This window comes from Polyodon spathula, chromosome 4 (assembly GCF_017654505.1).
Source record: "Polyodon spathula isolate WHYD16114869_AA chromosome 4, ASM1765450v1, whole genome shotgun sequence".
In the NCBI taxonomy this organism is placed as follows: Eukaryota; Metazoa; Chordata; class Actinopteri; order Acipenseriformes; family Polyodontidae; genus Polyodon; species Polyodon spathula.
The window spans coordinates 64246850-64263437 of NC_054537.1; the positions used below are offsets into that span (position 1 = coordinate 64246850).

The 16588-nt window shown below is 37.5% G+C and overlaps 1 protein-coding gene across 1 annotated transcript in view; it reads left to right on the forward strand.

The window, feature by feature from the left end:
- The window catches only part of LOC121314735 (F-box/LRR-repeat protein 2-like), a 74016-nt gene that overhangs the window by 16651 nt on the left and 40777 nt on the right, over window positions 1-16588 (forward strand). Inside the window, exons 2-3 of the mRNA XM_041248327.1 lie at window positions 1096-1157; window positions 16030-16084. Coding sequence (XP_041104261.1) covers window positions 1096-1157; window positions 16030-16084 — 117 coding nt within the window. The remainder of the gene's footprint in view (window positions 1-1095; window positions 1158-16029; window positions 16085-16588) is intronic.

Genomic DNA, 16588 nt, shown 5'->3' on the forward strand with positions numbered 1-16588 from the left:
ACACGGTTCGCCTGGAGCGAGGGTTCTTTATGAATCTAACACTTCAGTACTTGAAGACAGACTGCTAGAGAAGATTGTATAGTCATGGGGTTTGTTAAAATAAGGAGTTTATTGTTTTGTGAAGTGGATTCAATTATTAAATAAATTCAGTGGTTTGAGTTTTTCCTGTGATAATCAGCAGATCCAGAGTCAAAGAACTTTAAAACTAAAACTGGAGTTTGGTGTAAGCCGTATGGTGCAGAACCACAACCCCTGTCATGTGATCTGGGTCAGTGTAGCCAAAGATATTCCATTTCACCAAGATACTCAACACTGCTTCTCTATGGGGACTTCCATTAAGCTGCGTGCAAAGGGTTATGGGATATAAAGAGAGCTCGGGAAATAGCTTTTTATTGAGAGTCAGTGACGCTGTGTCAGATTGAGCGTCTTAGAGCTGTTTTTTTTAACAATATAAAAAAGTTATGAAGTCTGTTTTTTCTCATCAGGGGTGTTTTAATGATGACATACCTTAATTGATCCGAAAAATGCACTTTCCTGAACACAGTACCAGAGATTTATTATTGCATCTGCTATGTAATCTCTACTTTCAGTGTATGCACTATCTCTGGTACTGCGTTCAGAAAAGCTTCAGGTTTTCACAGGAAAACTGATAAAAAACAAACCATCAAATTGATCTAATAAGTTAATCCAGTCTGGTTAACGATCTATATTGTTACACCATCCATTTTTAACGTAAACCCAAATTATGACTCTTAAAATATGTCCACTTAGTAGGGGGGGGGAATTGTCTATTACCCTGTAGGTTCTATACTGTATAGTGCTGGACGGACATGGATTTTTAAAAATATTCTATCAAAATGTTAACAAATTATTTGGAAAACAAAAGTTCAATGCGTACCATATTAACCAACAAAAATCTGTCGAAAGAAACTTGGTACCTTCTCAGATGGTTAAGAAAGGAGAGCAGGTTTCATTTGACTTTATGAAGCAAAATGAGTTAATTCTATAGGGTGATGCAAAACGTTTAGCCATAGCTGTAGGTACTTTATTACTATTGCATGAACTGTTAACATGGCTTCTCGCTGCTCTTTCCAGGTTTTCTCAAACAACGATGAGGCACCTATTAACAAGAAGCTTCCAAAAGAACTCCTACTTAGGTGAGTTGAGAATCCCTAAAATGCTTTGTAGAAAGAAAGATATTCCATTGGGGTTGCTCAGAAGTATTGAAACAGTGGCTTCTAGCTGTGTAGTAAAGACCCAGCTCAAGCTGCCAGATCACAGTTTAGAATGTAGAATATAGAATGCTAAGATTTTTTTTTTTATTTTTTTTTTTTGTACAAAATGTCTAGTGTAAACCTGAAATACCAAAAAAAGCTAAATGACATAGAAATGTATTCCTTACAGTATATCACTATTCAACAGCAATAGTTTCTGTACAATAAATAATTTCATGTTTATGCCATGCTTCTTCTGGACTGGAAAAACGGAAGGTGGAACAGCTTGAGGCTGCTATGGAAACGAGGCCTGAGGCCTTATGATCATGTAAATATACTGGTAATAATATTTTAAATGAAATTTTAATATATTTTCAAACAGCTTAAAAGGAGCACCAGTTTTTTCAACCTAAACATTGGTCAACCTCAGACACCCAATGTAGTTACTGCTATTTAATCTAGCCCCCCAATTTGACAACCACTTTGTTAATGGATATTCGTTACACTCTCATCCTGCAATTTTTCTTTTTTCTTTCTGGGAGGCTAATGTAAAAAAAATGGCATGAAAGACATCATTAAACCTCTAGCTGCTGTGACAGTTAGCTGGATTACACTGATTTATGCCTTGTAAGAGATTCGGGTCTTGGATTGTAGCTGGTGCTGGTGATGCCATTTAAAATGCCCAGTTTTGTTTTCTTTTTACCCAAAGTGAAGAGCCTCACAATGATTCTAGGGTTGTGGTTCTATTCCAGGTCACATGTGGTCCATGTGGCACTGTACAGGCAGCCTCACTGTTCAGTGCTGCTGTGCACAAAGACACTCTCTTCAGAGTGCTCAGAAGTGGCATTTACTGTACTGTCAGAGCTAATCAGTAGCTCACTGACCCCTAGAGGATACTCTAGATGCTTTTTTTTTTTTTTTAGTTCACTGTGATGTAGCCTGTAAATCACACTGGTAGAAGATGCATAGCGGGGATATAGTGGAGGCGTGCGTACTGTTAGCACGTGTGTGTGTGTGTGTGTGTGTGTGAGAAACAGTTTATCGACAAAGTATCTAAAAAACCCGCTGGAAATGACCTACCCAGACAAGCCTGGGTCAAGCTGAACCGACTAAGAACTGGACATGGCCGTTTCCGGGCCACCCTACACAAGTGGGGCCCCACTGATGACTCAATTTGCAAATGTGGCGACAGCAAGGAGCAGGTGGCCGACCACATTCTATACTCCTGCCCTCGCTTCAGGTGCACAGGCAACTTCACAGATTTGGATGATGCCAGCCGCGACTGGCTGAGACACCTGACTGTGACAATATAACTATGTAACTTCTGCATGTTAAGCTCATACAAATATATACACTTTACAGTTTTACAGATGAGAACATCTCATCCGGTTTTGCTTGCTAAGGATGTTCACCAGGAATAGTTATTGACAGTATCAGCGTCTGGGAGTCTTTTTGGATGCTGTCTATCTGATTTATGTGCATTACAGTCATGGTCAAAACGTGTGCATCACCTAGAATTTTAGGATTGAGACATTATAAAAAACACTAAATATAGCGTAGATTTGCAGGGTTCTTTAGATTTTGGTCTGCATTTGGACGGTAGGTTCTGGACAGATAATTGTACAGGAATGATTGGAGGTTAAAGGGTTAGGTACAGTAAAAGGCATGTGGGTTATCCCCAGATGAATCGGGAGAGATACGGAAGTCAAAACTCTGACCAGGCGGCCAGGATTCATTTACAAGGCAAAAACAAAAGGAAAAACTATGTGACACTACCGACAACAGTAGGTCACGGACAAGATAATATTAATTATGACAGAAAATACACATTTTAAAATAAAACACTGACAAATAGGACTGCAAACACTAAACAAGGAAGTCCCACCCACTGTGGGATAAAAAAATCGTTAAACTAATCCTTGCTCAGGATAATAATTAAAACCCAGGTGGATTTCAGAAGTTTGTGGTTTCTTTGGTTTGGTAGTAACAAGTTTGTTGTCCAGGCAGACCTTTTGCCAGGACATGCCTACCAGCCGGTCAAGGAACTGTAGCCGTCCAGTCTTCACCTGCGATTCCTTGTAAACAAAACTTCTGGAATGAACGAAAAGAAAATCAAACCAAACACAAAAACATTCTTATTTCATGAGCAGGGCCTTGGTCTTGCCGCAGTGCAATTGAAACTTTTATGGCTGATGCCCAGGGTACCACGTCAGTTTTTGTCTGCTTCGAAGAAAAATTCCAAGTGCTGGAGTTAAAAACAACAGCAATGTTGTTTTTGTGTTCAGACTGCAATGTCTATAAAACAAACTGCTGCTGTATTACCTAAACTTGGTTCTGTATACAATATAATAGCTCAGCCAGGTTCATTGCTCCCTTTCTGAACATTGGAATATTTACCCATATGCTGTATTTAGTTTGGTCTAAATGTGTCCTTTTATGCAGGGTAATATTTGTCTTTTTAAATCTATTTTTGGCATGAGCTCAGTTCATTTATCACAGATTACTGAGGTAGATAAGGCATTGATATAGTGTTTGGGAAAGTAATAACAGATTCAGAGCTGCAAACCTAAAGCCAGATGTAGACTCTTGGGTTAATCATTGGACCTTCAACATTGACAAAGTTACTGAAGCATTTTTCATTATCTAAAAATGTCTTTGATTTGGTGAGGCTTATCTTCTGTCCCAGTTAAATAAACACATTGAATAGTGGTTGAATACTGGGTGTGATGTCATTTAGCCTCGGGCGGGGGTCATTGAGTTCACTGTGTTTTACTCTGCTTTTCTTATTTACGCTTATGCACATTTTTCATTTTTAAAAATTATATGCTTTACTGTTTGGGTCATTACATGCCGAATGGTACAATTTCCAGCAGCTGACCCCTTTGAGATCTGCTTTGGCAAAATCATAGTTGTGGCATCCGTAAGAAACCCTGCAGTACAATCCTCTCCAGCCCCAATGGGTCCACAGACATGCCCACTATTTTGGAGTTCGGAACAGTCATTCTGCCTAGTTATCCGCAATACGCACAAGTGTTTTTTTTTATTGCTTAATTCACATTCATGTTATAGCAGCTATGATAAAAAAAAAAAAAATTAAAAAAAGGGGGGTAGGGGGGACTATTTTTATGCAATGGATTTGATTGTAGTTTTTTCATACAAAGTTTTGTCCTATGTGTGGCTTAATGACTTTTTTTTTTTTTTTTTAAGTTAGCCAGTTAAATACATGTTTACCTCAAGAAAGTACCTGTCTAGTAGTATAGTATAGGAAATCTCAACCCACTAAAAACAGCAGACTAGTAAAAGAAAATCTAGTATACTAATAGGTATACCGATGCCCATTTTAATTATTATTCAGTATAACACACTGAAAGTTCGCTTTGGATAAAGGTGTTTGCCAAATAATCAATAAAATGAATAATGTAATACTATTATCTTAGTTTAGTCTTTCTCTGCTTGCTCTGAAAGATTTACCTAAAGGCCCTTAGGTGTATGTGTTGATGTTGGCTTTACATGTTGCTTCAGGAGTATACTCGGCAACGTCTCATCTAATGTTCACCATTACATCTATAAAGATGGCAACGCTAAAGTCTCTAAGGTTTTACACATTTACCCTTTAAATGGGTTTTCCAGTCATATGGATTACGGTCAGACAAGGCGAGATTGAGCCAAACCCTCAAGACATTAAAACTGACATATTTCTGAAAACTTGATCGTTTGCTTCCTATCTTATGGAGCTGTGATATTTGCATTATTCATCTGTGGTCAAAAGGGAAATCCAGAGTTCTGAGGATCTGTGAAGAAATATTACAACCAACAAACTACCCAATTCAATCACTGTGATTCTGCAAGGCGGTTTAATGTCGGCGTACATTGTATTGGAAGTGACCAGAGCTTAATTTAATTTATAGGCTCATCCTTTTTTTTTTTTTTTTTTTTTTTTAACTCCCTCAAGATGCCATAGAACAGTAACTTCTGTCACTAGCATAATTCCAGAGAGCAAATCATAAAGGAATGCTTTGTGTGTCCTACCAGCCTGCTCAATTTTATTGATTCAAGTTCTGTTTTGTTTTTTCTTTGTTTGTTTTTTATATAATTTTGCACTAATAGGAGTATATGGTTATGAAAGGTGGTTTTCCAGTCTGCTGCATGCCTGCGCTCTGGAAAGTTCAAGGGTCAAGTTGCTTATACTTGGAGCAAAAATATAAAATAGCATGAAATAAAACTGAATACAGTGACATGTAAATTAAAAATCATAAAGCAAACATAAAGTGACATTTTTAGGTTTATACAAAAAAATATTTAAATAACTACTTGCAATCATAGCTGTCAATGCTCAGCCGTTACCATAGACACTGTCTGAAGGGAAACGGAAGCTCTGACTAGCACTTGCGCAGTGGATAATTCAGAGTCGTTTGGGAATTAAAATTGTGAAGAGGCAGAAGAGGCAGCACATAACAATTAAACAACGCTGCAAATAATTTGAGCATGAGGGGATGTATGCAGCGTATGGTGACAAAAAATGATGTGCATATTTTGCAACTGTCAGCTGGAATTTAAGTCAAAAGATACTGTCGTTAAGCATTAGCTGTTTATTCCTTTTGGGGACAATATGGCTTGTTTGCTTGTATTCTGTATTAATATGCTAATTCTTTGTTTTATTTCATGTGGTGCAACCTTTGCACTGGAGCAAATGCTGTTTTGGTTTTCAATGAAGTTACTTATCAGATTGACTGCAATTGGTAACGTGAAGAACTACTGGGCCAGTGTTAAGAAACAATTTAAAACAATGCAGGACACAGCAGAAGACATGATACCATCGTACCTGGACACATTTAAAAGGTATGGGAGGAACTGTCGAGATGAATTTAGAAATGTTCAGCATTATTATCGGATCACACAGCTGCGAAGGGGGTGGGTCCAGTGGCAGCAGGCAGGCAGACCGAAGAACGGACAGCAGGAGCAACGACAACAAAATATCTTTTAACCCCAAAGTCTCTTTTAAGAGGGACCCAAATATTTTGTGAAAAGCTGAAAGTTTAAGAGAGATTTTTTAAACTGTTTATTTTCAAAATGGGATAGGGAAACGCCGTAGTTCAGGAAGAAGGAACAGAGCGATCAGAATGGCGAGTTTTGAATTTATTTGAATACTTTTGCTTTTTTTCACTACTTTAGTTAATCATTGGTGTCCGATTCAGATTCATTTAATATCTCATATACACTTCGGTTTCCCAGAAGTTCAACATTTACATAAATCTCGTAGGTCATGTTTATTGCGATAAATTCCAATATGTCTGCTGTTTTTTGTTTTTAAATTCTAGTGTATGGATATCTGCCAGTGATTTGCCCGTTTTTGAAAAATAAAATGCCAACTCATGGTGATATGCTGTAATAGCAACACCCCCCCCCCCCACGTGACCTTTTTTGACCAATCAGGATAGAGTATTTAAAATACCCATTTTATAAATCCTGCTAACAAGCCTCCATCCTCATTCTAATCTCATTTTAAATCTCACAAGTGGGGTCTCCAATAGAAATGCAGGAATGTGCTGTCACTCAGTATTTGGGGCGGGTGAAAAGTATTCAGAACGAATCAATGATAGATACAGGGAAGGAAGGCGGGACATTGCCTTTTTTGTAGTAGGTTTTATTTTTTTAATGGGGAAAAGGTAAAGTCAGCGTGACTAGATTAAACCATTTCCAGTTTTTCCGGTGTTTGTTGGCTATCCACCGATTCATTTATTTTTGTATCTGGAGTGTTTTATCGGTTAAAACCGAAAATCAGATGCCTTAATTATATGTATTATTCTAACATTAACTTTTTCACAACACAATTGTTTTCTTTATAGCACAGGGACAAATACGCATCTTAATTAAAATGTTCACGTCACAGAATTTACAAATTAAAGTAAAACTACCATTCAAGTGAAACCACTGCATGAGACAAGCGTGAATGAAATAAAACCCAGTGTTATTGTTATAGCCTACTTCGTGTTCAGACTATCCTCTTGTGGGATCTGCTGTTTGCACAAAATCCCACCAGGAGTTTGTAGTCTCTCAGCTACTGGCACGACTACAAAAACAAATCTCAAGTTATAATTTGTTTATTATATAGGCACGCCTAATATAACATGTATGACATTGTTAAATATTCTTGATTCTCGAAGGCTTCTTTTAAAGTTTACCATCCGGTATCACAGTTAGCTAAAGTGTAAGTACAATATTTCTACAGCTGCAGAAGAGGCAACGGAATGCTTTTCCTCGTTTCCATGAAGTGACATCTTCAATTTCAAGGTGTGCTACAGTGATGGCAATAATACTATTGTATACAAGATTCTTCTGGTTTTAGTTCCAACTGAGTTACATCAGTTACTGAACTAAATGCACCTTGGTACACTTGACGTTTGCAACTGAACTGAGAACATTTTTCTTTCACGCTGAAGCAAAAATAAGCGAACTGTCGCCAGAACGGATGCAACTGTGCTGAGACTACCTCTTTCATGTGGTCTATGGACGGTTCGTTTTTATCGTTCCCAGGGACTTTTGGAGCTTTCACACCTAAGAGCAAACGTTCCAAACTAAAACGAACCGTACCGGAGTATCAGCCAAGTGTGAATGGGGCCCTTAATCTACATGTAATATGTTGAAGGTTTATGCGTTGCTCAAGTGAGATTCAAAATACTTTTATTTTATAGAAACCGAAAGTTACTGTAGCCTACTATATTTGAGTGCAGTGGGTTTTTTTATTATTATTATTTCCAAAAAATAAACAATTTTAGCAAATCATAATAAAATTTAAAAAACACCTTAGAAGCAATGTTAGACTGGGGGGTGGACAGGGTATACTTATTATTTTGGAAGGGTGGACTTAGTCCACACATTGTTTTTGGTGAAACAGCATTTTTTTGCACACTCTTCATTGTTATTTTTCTTGAATAGATGCCTATTTTATTTCTCCCAATACTTCCCGACACAACTTTTCCTTGTATTGCGTGTGAGTCTGCTCTCTGGAACACACGCAGTCACTGGAGTCTTTGTACTGAAATTGCCAAGCGGCACCGTGAACTGAAATTGACGTGACAACTGTTTTGGGCGAATAATTTTTTTGTTTGTTTGTTTTGTAAAGAATGTAATCGCATGATATTATTCACATGTAATCACATAATATTGCGGAAGTTATGTAATATCATATTGGTGTTTAATAACACAATGCACACCAATTTTACTAGGTTATAATATAAAGCATTCTGTTCTTTATTATATTACAGACATTTTGTCATGTCATTTTTTATTTGTGAACACCTATTTTGTCCGATTTGTAATTTTTTTTTTTTTTTTTTTAATCATGCATTCTATTTACTTTTTTCTTATTTAAAAAAAGGGCGCAAGTGTTTGGCTATTGTTAGTTTTTATTTGCGATCTGCAGTTCCATGGTGTTTTTTATGGCTTTTTTCTTTGAAAGAGCTTTAGGGTCCTTTTAATGAGAGAGACATCTAACAAAGATTATTATTATTATTAAATAACACTCCAATGATGGAAAGCAGGAAGGGTGTTCTTCTTTACAGTGAATATGTGACTTCAAGGCCTTGTTATCTGCCTCTTTGTGGAGGATATATCTTTGTTCTCCGTTTTTTAAATAGTCATTGTGTAATCCTAACTTTTTTTTTTTTTTTTTAAACGTTGTGCAGACATTTTATTGTAAATGTTTAAACACTTTTCTTTGGGACCAGCTATGTGAATAGTCAGATTGTTTTCCAAATGATTCATGATGTGGGCACAACAGGCATTAACATTTTTGAAAATCCAGTATTGGACCGAATATAGCCTTGCAGCTGAAAAAATATTTCTCAAGAACAGGCATGGATAAGCCTCCTAGTTTAGAGAGTGAGAGTATCCTTTTCTTTATTCTGGGCTGGGAACCTTCCATAGAAAATCTACCCAACAGTGAGACTGGCAGCATTCTACAGTTTAGCTTGTGCTACTATTAGTTCTGATTATTATACGGGTTATTGGTAACCTAAAACAGTTTCAGTCTTCACATAATGTAATTCTTTACTTGAACATTTACATTTTCCCATCCAATGAACAGTGTAATTTAATTTTTATTTTTTTATTTATTTTTTTTTTCATGGACCCAGGTTCCCCAATTATTAATATCGTCATCTTTTTAGGTGTAAAATTGACTGCACTGACACTGGAAATGTGAAAAAAATCCCCAAGGGATTTTGCACATGGACCCCACTGGGGGTCTTATAGCACCGACCCCTTGCGCAAAGGAAAATGAGCACCATTGGTCCACACTGCGTAACCTTAGTTACACTCTTAACCAGTGTAACCACACACTCTTTTCTTTAGGAGTCTAACCCTGCCTAGAAGTACACAGAAAATAAAAATCGAAAAAATAACTTATTATATTGCGAATTATACCTATAGAGCACAGAGTAAAGCACAAAACCATCTTAAGTTGTATGCATACTATTTAAAAAAGAAAGAACAACATAAAAATAGGACAAAATAGCAAGTCACAAATAAAAAAAACAACACAACAATTTGTATGAAATAAAGTAAAGAACAGAAGGCTTTCTATTATAGCCTAGTAAAACAGGTGTGTGGTGTATTTGTAAACACTGATATGCTGTTAAACAAATTTCGCTTTGTGTTTGTGTTGTATCTGTCCACCCTTCCAAAAAAGTGAGTGGACGTCGTACACCTGCGTCCATCCACCAGTCTAACACCGGTGACTAGGGTAAGAATAAACTTCAAGATCAATATAATGTGTGTGTGTGTGTGTGTGTATATATATATATATATATATATATATATATATATATATATATATATATATATATATATATATATATATATATATATATATATATATATAAAATGTAGTCGTTGCCAATGATTTTTATCCCATTTTTCTCCCCAATTTAGAATTGCCAATTGTGTTATTATTAATCTCGGTTCACCGCTGCAACCCCGCCGGCTGACGCACGCACCCTCCGAAACGTATCCCTGCCTAGCTGTCTTTTTTCGCACTGCGGATCCACAGCGAAGCCATCAGACCTATAGTGCCGGAGGACAACACAGATCTGAATGGCTCCACTGCAGACCCACAGGCACCCTATCAGCCACATGGGTCACTGGTGCACAGTGAACCGTGGATTGCCCTGCCAATGCTAACCTGGCAGCGCTCAGCCAGTTGTGTACTGCCCCCTGGGAACTCCCGGTCACAGTCGGCAATGACAGTGACGGCAATGATCTCCGGCTGTAGGATCGCCTTTACTGGATGCGCCACATGGGTGCCCTTGATCAAAATGTTTTAATGCACATTTGGGAAATCAGCCTGGTAACGGTGCCTTCTGACAGCTCAAGACATTCCACAGCTTTTTGGCCAACAATTTACAATTTTATACACCCGTTTGCACTGGATTTATCTATCGCAGGTCTTTTATTATTATTTCGTAGTTTTAAGTTTTAAATCTTTCTTCATGCTGGCAACCCTTGTTCACACAACATCTTGCATGTAGCCTATTCACATTCAGTGTTTTCCTTCATGCCCCTCTGATAGTGCTGGGCAGTAAAGAATTACATAAATTTTATTACAGAAGACCTGGTAACCAGTAACTGCAGCAGATTAGAAAATAAGGAATACTGCTGTGATTTACAAGGGCATTAGTGTGAATGCCTCATTACTGTGTGAAATGATGGATGACATCAACAGCTGACCAATACTGCTGTTTACTGCATGTGCATTACAATTGTATGGAAACTTATGGAAACTATAATAAGATCTGAAATGGCAAATTACCTATATGGTAACAGTATCCTGGGAGACAGCCAGCATGGTTTTAGGAAAGGGAGATCGTATCTAACTAACCTGCTTGATTTCTTCGAGGATGTAACCTTGACAATGGATAATTGCAAAGCATATGACATGGTTTATTTAGATTACGAGAAAGAGATTACTTCTCAAACTGAATGCAGTAGGGATTCAAGGAAATGCATGCATATGGATTAGGGAGTGGTTAACATGTAGAAAACAGAAAGTACTGATTAGAGGAGAAACCTCAAAATGGAGCGAGGTAACCAGTGGAGTACCGCAGGGATGAGTATTAGGTCCTCTACTATTCCTGATCTACATTAATAACTTAGATTCTGGTATAGTAAGCAAAGTTGTAAATTTGCAGACGAAACAAAAATAGGAAGATTGACAAATACTGATACAGCAGCAAAGGTCATCCAAAATGATCTAGACAGTATTCAGAACTGGGCAGACACATGGCAAATGACATTTAACAGAGAAAAGTGTAAGGTACTGCATGCAGGCAAAAAAATGTGCATTATAAATACCATATGGGAGATAATGAAATTGAAGAATCTATGAAAAATACCTAGGAGTTTATCTTGACTCAGGAATGTCTTCATCTAGACATTGTGAGGAAGCTATAAAAAGATGCTCGGATATATAGTGAAAAGTGTTGAATTTAAATAAAGGGAAGTAGTGTTAAAACTTTACAATGCAATGGTAAGACTTCATCTAGAATATTGCGTTCAGTTCTGGTCACCTCGCTACAAAAAGGATATTGCTGCTGTAGAAAGAGTGCAAAGAAGAGTGAACAGAATTATTCCGGGTTTAAAAGGCATGTCATATGCAGACAGGCTAAAAGAATTGAATCTATTCAGTCTTGAACAAAGAAGACTACCCGGCGATCTGATTCAAGCATTCAAAATGTTGACCCAGGGGATTTTTTCGACCTGAAAAAAGAAACAAGGACCAGGGGTCAGAACAGAAAATAGGAGGCACTTTTTTACACAGAGAATTGTGGGAGTCTGGAACCAACTCCCCAGTAATGTTGTTGAAAAGCTGACAACCTGGGATCCTTCAAGAAGCTGCATGATGAGATTCTGGGATCAATAAGTTACTAACAACCAAATGAGCAGGATGGGCCGAATGGCATCCTCAGGTTTGTAAACTTCCTTATGTTCTTAATTGGTACACCACAGTTTGTGTGTTCTGTGCTGAGTTCATAAAATAACCTGGATGTTCAAATTCTGGACCATGCTGGTCAGTTACTTCTCCATTCAAGTAGTCAAAACAAAGTCAAAATAAAACCCTAAACTCAGTCAGGCATGATCGAAAGTATACCAATATTTGCCAGTACACAAGTTTCAAGTGTATGAGAAGGTCTGACTCAAAATAAATATTGCTGCCAATTCTTCCAGCTGTAATGTAATTGTCTAAATGTTTCAAGATGTCTGGACACATCCAGAATATTTTTTATATTTCATATTCTCATGATTTGTTGACTAAAATATTTTAATCTTGATGTTGCACAAATAAAAGTGATAAATATTTTGGTGAACCAATCCTGAGTACCGATACTCTTTGTTGCATTCGTGGTTATTTTATCCAGCACCAAATTCTAGCGAGTGGCGCAAGGTGCCTGGATTTTACTGATTATTTTATAATCTCAACAAGTTTGAGTATTTATCCATAAAACTCATTATTTCAAAAACTGCACTGAAACCTGTTCAGAATGGTCATGAAAAGGTAAGGGGTGGGGGGGTTTGGGGGATGACAACTGTTAATGCCATTTGAAGCGCTTTACTCTTTTGATGTAACAGTGTTTACCAATGTCTGGTATAGACATTATACGTCTCCTGGTATTAAATTAGTTTTATCACACAAGTTGTTTTGTGCGGTAAGACATTACACTGTGGTAAGGCTGATTCAGTAGTTGTATAGTGATAATAATTGGAGGAGGACATGTAGAATTAAGCTGTGAGCAAGGGAAGACAAGGCTGCTAAACCCTGCACCTGCAACAGTACAGGAAAATTGATTGGTCAATCGGTTAGCTACACTACAGGATAGCTTCTCTGCTATAGTCCCTGTAGTATTTCCTGAAAAAAGAACGGCAAAATTGTATGTCCATGGTTGGATTAGACAAGACTCTCTTAAGTATCACAGATATCTTAACTAATGCGTTCTTCAAGTTGTTTAGCTTCTTTTTGTATACTTTACTGTTTCAGTCACTGTATCCTTGTGACTTTTTATATCTTACTTCTACAAAGGGCAGGGTGTTGCAGGAGGACAGGTTAACTTTTACACTATGGTGTACCTGATGTATTTAACGGTTGAACATGATTGTGGGAGCTCTACTGAGGCCACTTGGGCGCTTGAAACTAAACTTCGTTTTTACAAAGTTACCAGGATGTGATGGCTGAAAGAGAACATCATATATAGAGTGATGCTAAAAAAAGATGATAGCATCAGTTAAGAAAACTACGAAATACCTCATACACGTTCCAAAATACATAACCATGCCAAGCTGTTCTTTAAAGTGTTGCAGAACACCATGTTAGTGTTAGAATAAACATATCACTGTTGCCTGGAATATCTTTTTCAGAATAATTTGGATTTTATTTTCACATAGTATGGGTCATCAGTCCACTGGGGAATGTGGCTGAAGAGATTCCACAAAATGTCTTTGTATGAGCTACAGACCAGCAGAATGGTTGTAAGGGGAGCTTTTGTGTTCTTCAGTTAAAAAGATCTGTGCTTTGACCTGAGATCTGCCGTTGTGGAATCTTCCAACATTGATATATGACCCAAGTTACATGAATAATAAATGTCAAAACAATCGCAGATAAAGTGCCGGTATGTTGAAGATACTGCACAGGAAAAAAAGCAATGATAAACAATGCCTTAGTTCTTAAAGCTTTGACGTGCTCCTTAACATTGGGATGCCATGCTGGGGCGGTATTGGTTGAGCTCTGTCTTATTATTGGGTGAATTTGTGTGCCTTGGGCAATGCTGAGCCGTGCAAGTTACAGACATTCAGTAGCCAAGGCCTTGTTAGGAGTGTGTTAAGAGTGGCCCCTTTATTTGTGGATTTTAGGGGATACTATGGGCCCAATTGAGGTGGCCCTCTCTTCTCAAATGTTTATACTCTGAAGGGTTGCTTCATCTTTGCTGTATCCCATGTTGTCTGTGATGTGGCAATATATGTTTTTAACATTACTTTTGATTGTTTTGTTCTTTTTAGTCACTCAATATGGGTCATATATTAGCTGGGGAATACATTTCGCAACTAAAGAGCATTCAGCAGGAGAGGGATAATTCCCCCAATGAAGATTGCCATGAATCCAGATCATGCTCACTCCTGTAAACAGCATTGGTGCTGATTGAAATGCGTGGCTATTGTGCGAACTGAAAACAAGCATTGTAGCATATTTATATTGATGCGATACACGGACCAAGGTAAAGTAATGCATTTACTGATAGCTTTCCAGGGGGTTCTGTAACGTTTTAAGCTTGACAATGAGCATGTTTGTGGTACTCCCTCATGGCTGGTGCAGGGACTCCAGAGAGAGCTTTAGTCAGGCACCCGGATGGAGTTGAGTAGAGCCAGGATTAGTAACGGGCAGCTGTAGGGCAAAAGTTTTCTACATATCCCCATTTTGCTGATTTATGACCATGTTGTCTCGAGTCACCTTACCTCCCAACGACACTGTATCTTACATAAGTGTGTGGGTGGTTTTATAATAAATTCTTCTGGTTTTGTATTAAATTATTTTGTAAGATAAAATTAAGCAACCATCAGTACATTTGTTTCAGGTCAGATTTTCTTATAATGACTGAAAAATCTACAATAAGTCTTTATTCACTTAATGTGGAGGTGCATACAGTACATTCCTCATAAGGAAAGCAAATTGATTACCATTATGGAGTTAGTTAATGACGCATAGGAACATTTGGGAGTTTGCTGTTCTTTCCACAGGATGTCAGCAGAAAATAATGGTTATGTGATTTTATATTTTTTTTTTTTTTTTTTTTTTTTTTTTTTTTTTTTTTAAGATTTAGCCCTCAAGCAGGAGATGAGACCCAAGTCAGGGTCAATCGTGTAGATTGGGTGACTATGCCATTCCAATTGAAACAATGGAAATAACAGCTGTTTTAATTTGTGCTGATTGCTGTTCTCCACAGAGGAAAGATGTTGCTTTAACAAGCAGCACAAATTAAAGCAGCATTTTCTTCAACTGTTTCAGATAGAATGGTAAATTAGCCCACCACCAACCCTCACCTGGGTGTAACCAGCTTTCAGTGGGGAGCTCAAATAGATGAGTTTCATTATCGGTTTATGCTGCTCTAATAGCAGAAGTCATCGGATTTGACTAAAGTGGCATGTTAAATAGAGGCGCAGTAACTTGGCAACATTCATGGTTGAAGAGCAGATATTAAGTGTCTTTGTTACACATGCAGAGTGCAGAAGATGCTGGTTGAAATTAACAACACACACATATATATATAATATATAGATATATATATATATATATATTATATATATATATATATACCCTGGATGATGCTATGTGGCATGTCCCACCATTTGCCATAAATGCACCGTTCTATGGAGCAGTAATGGATGAGGTTCCTGAATGCGCTGTTTCTGCAGTACCATCAATGTTGTCTGCACCTGAAATAAATCAGAAATTCAATGATCTATACCACAGTGTTCTCTCTGTCATTAAAAGCTAATTGTTGAAATGTTTTGATACTGAGAGGTTCTCATTGCAGAGCAGTTTGATCTGTCCCATGTTTTACATCCTGGTAATTGCTGTGTAAACTGTAACAAGTTAGGGGTGTGTCCAGTTAAGTTAAAACCTGGAATGGATCCACCTACTATGCAATGGGAGTCTTATTTCCAACTACCTTGAGCTTCCTACATTGTGTCCCTTCGGTGTGCATGTTCTTTAAATTATCCCTTACTACCTAACTTGAATTAAAAGCTTGTTCACTTTTTCCCCCAACAGAATATTTTCCTATCTGGATGTGATTACCTTGTGCCGATGTGCCCAGGTGTCTAAGGTAAATTGTTTTTCTTTTGAATGTCCTGAAACTCAGTTTGTATTTTTTATATTCCTGTTTTATTACCCAACAATGAAAGCGAGTCTTCTACCTGAAGATATTGACTGCCTGCATCAGGGGTCAAATTAAAATGTACAGAATTTTAAACCGCCATCACAACAGTAAATACAGTACTTACTCCATGCCAGTGGTTCCCAACCCTGATCCTGGGGACCCCCTGTGTCTGCTGATTTTCATTCCAGCTGAGCTCTGTTACTTAACTAGACCCTTAATTGAACTGATAATTTGCTTAATTGTTCTCAGCACGTAAACAGTTGCAGAGTTCAAGTTTCTTATAAAATGTTATAGTAGTGATTGGGATATCAAATAATTCTTCCAGTCACATTACCTGATCATGCTTACAACACAGTATATATAATTAGCTTTTTTTCAGCAATTGTTTTTTTATTTTGTTTTGTTTTTGCATAGGTATGCACACGTTCTGGAAACATCAGTGAAAAAATT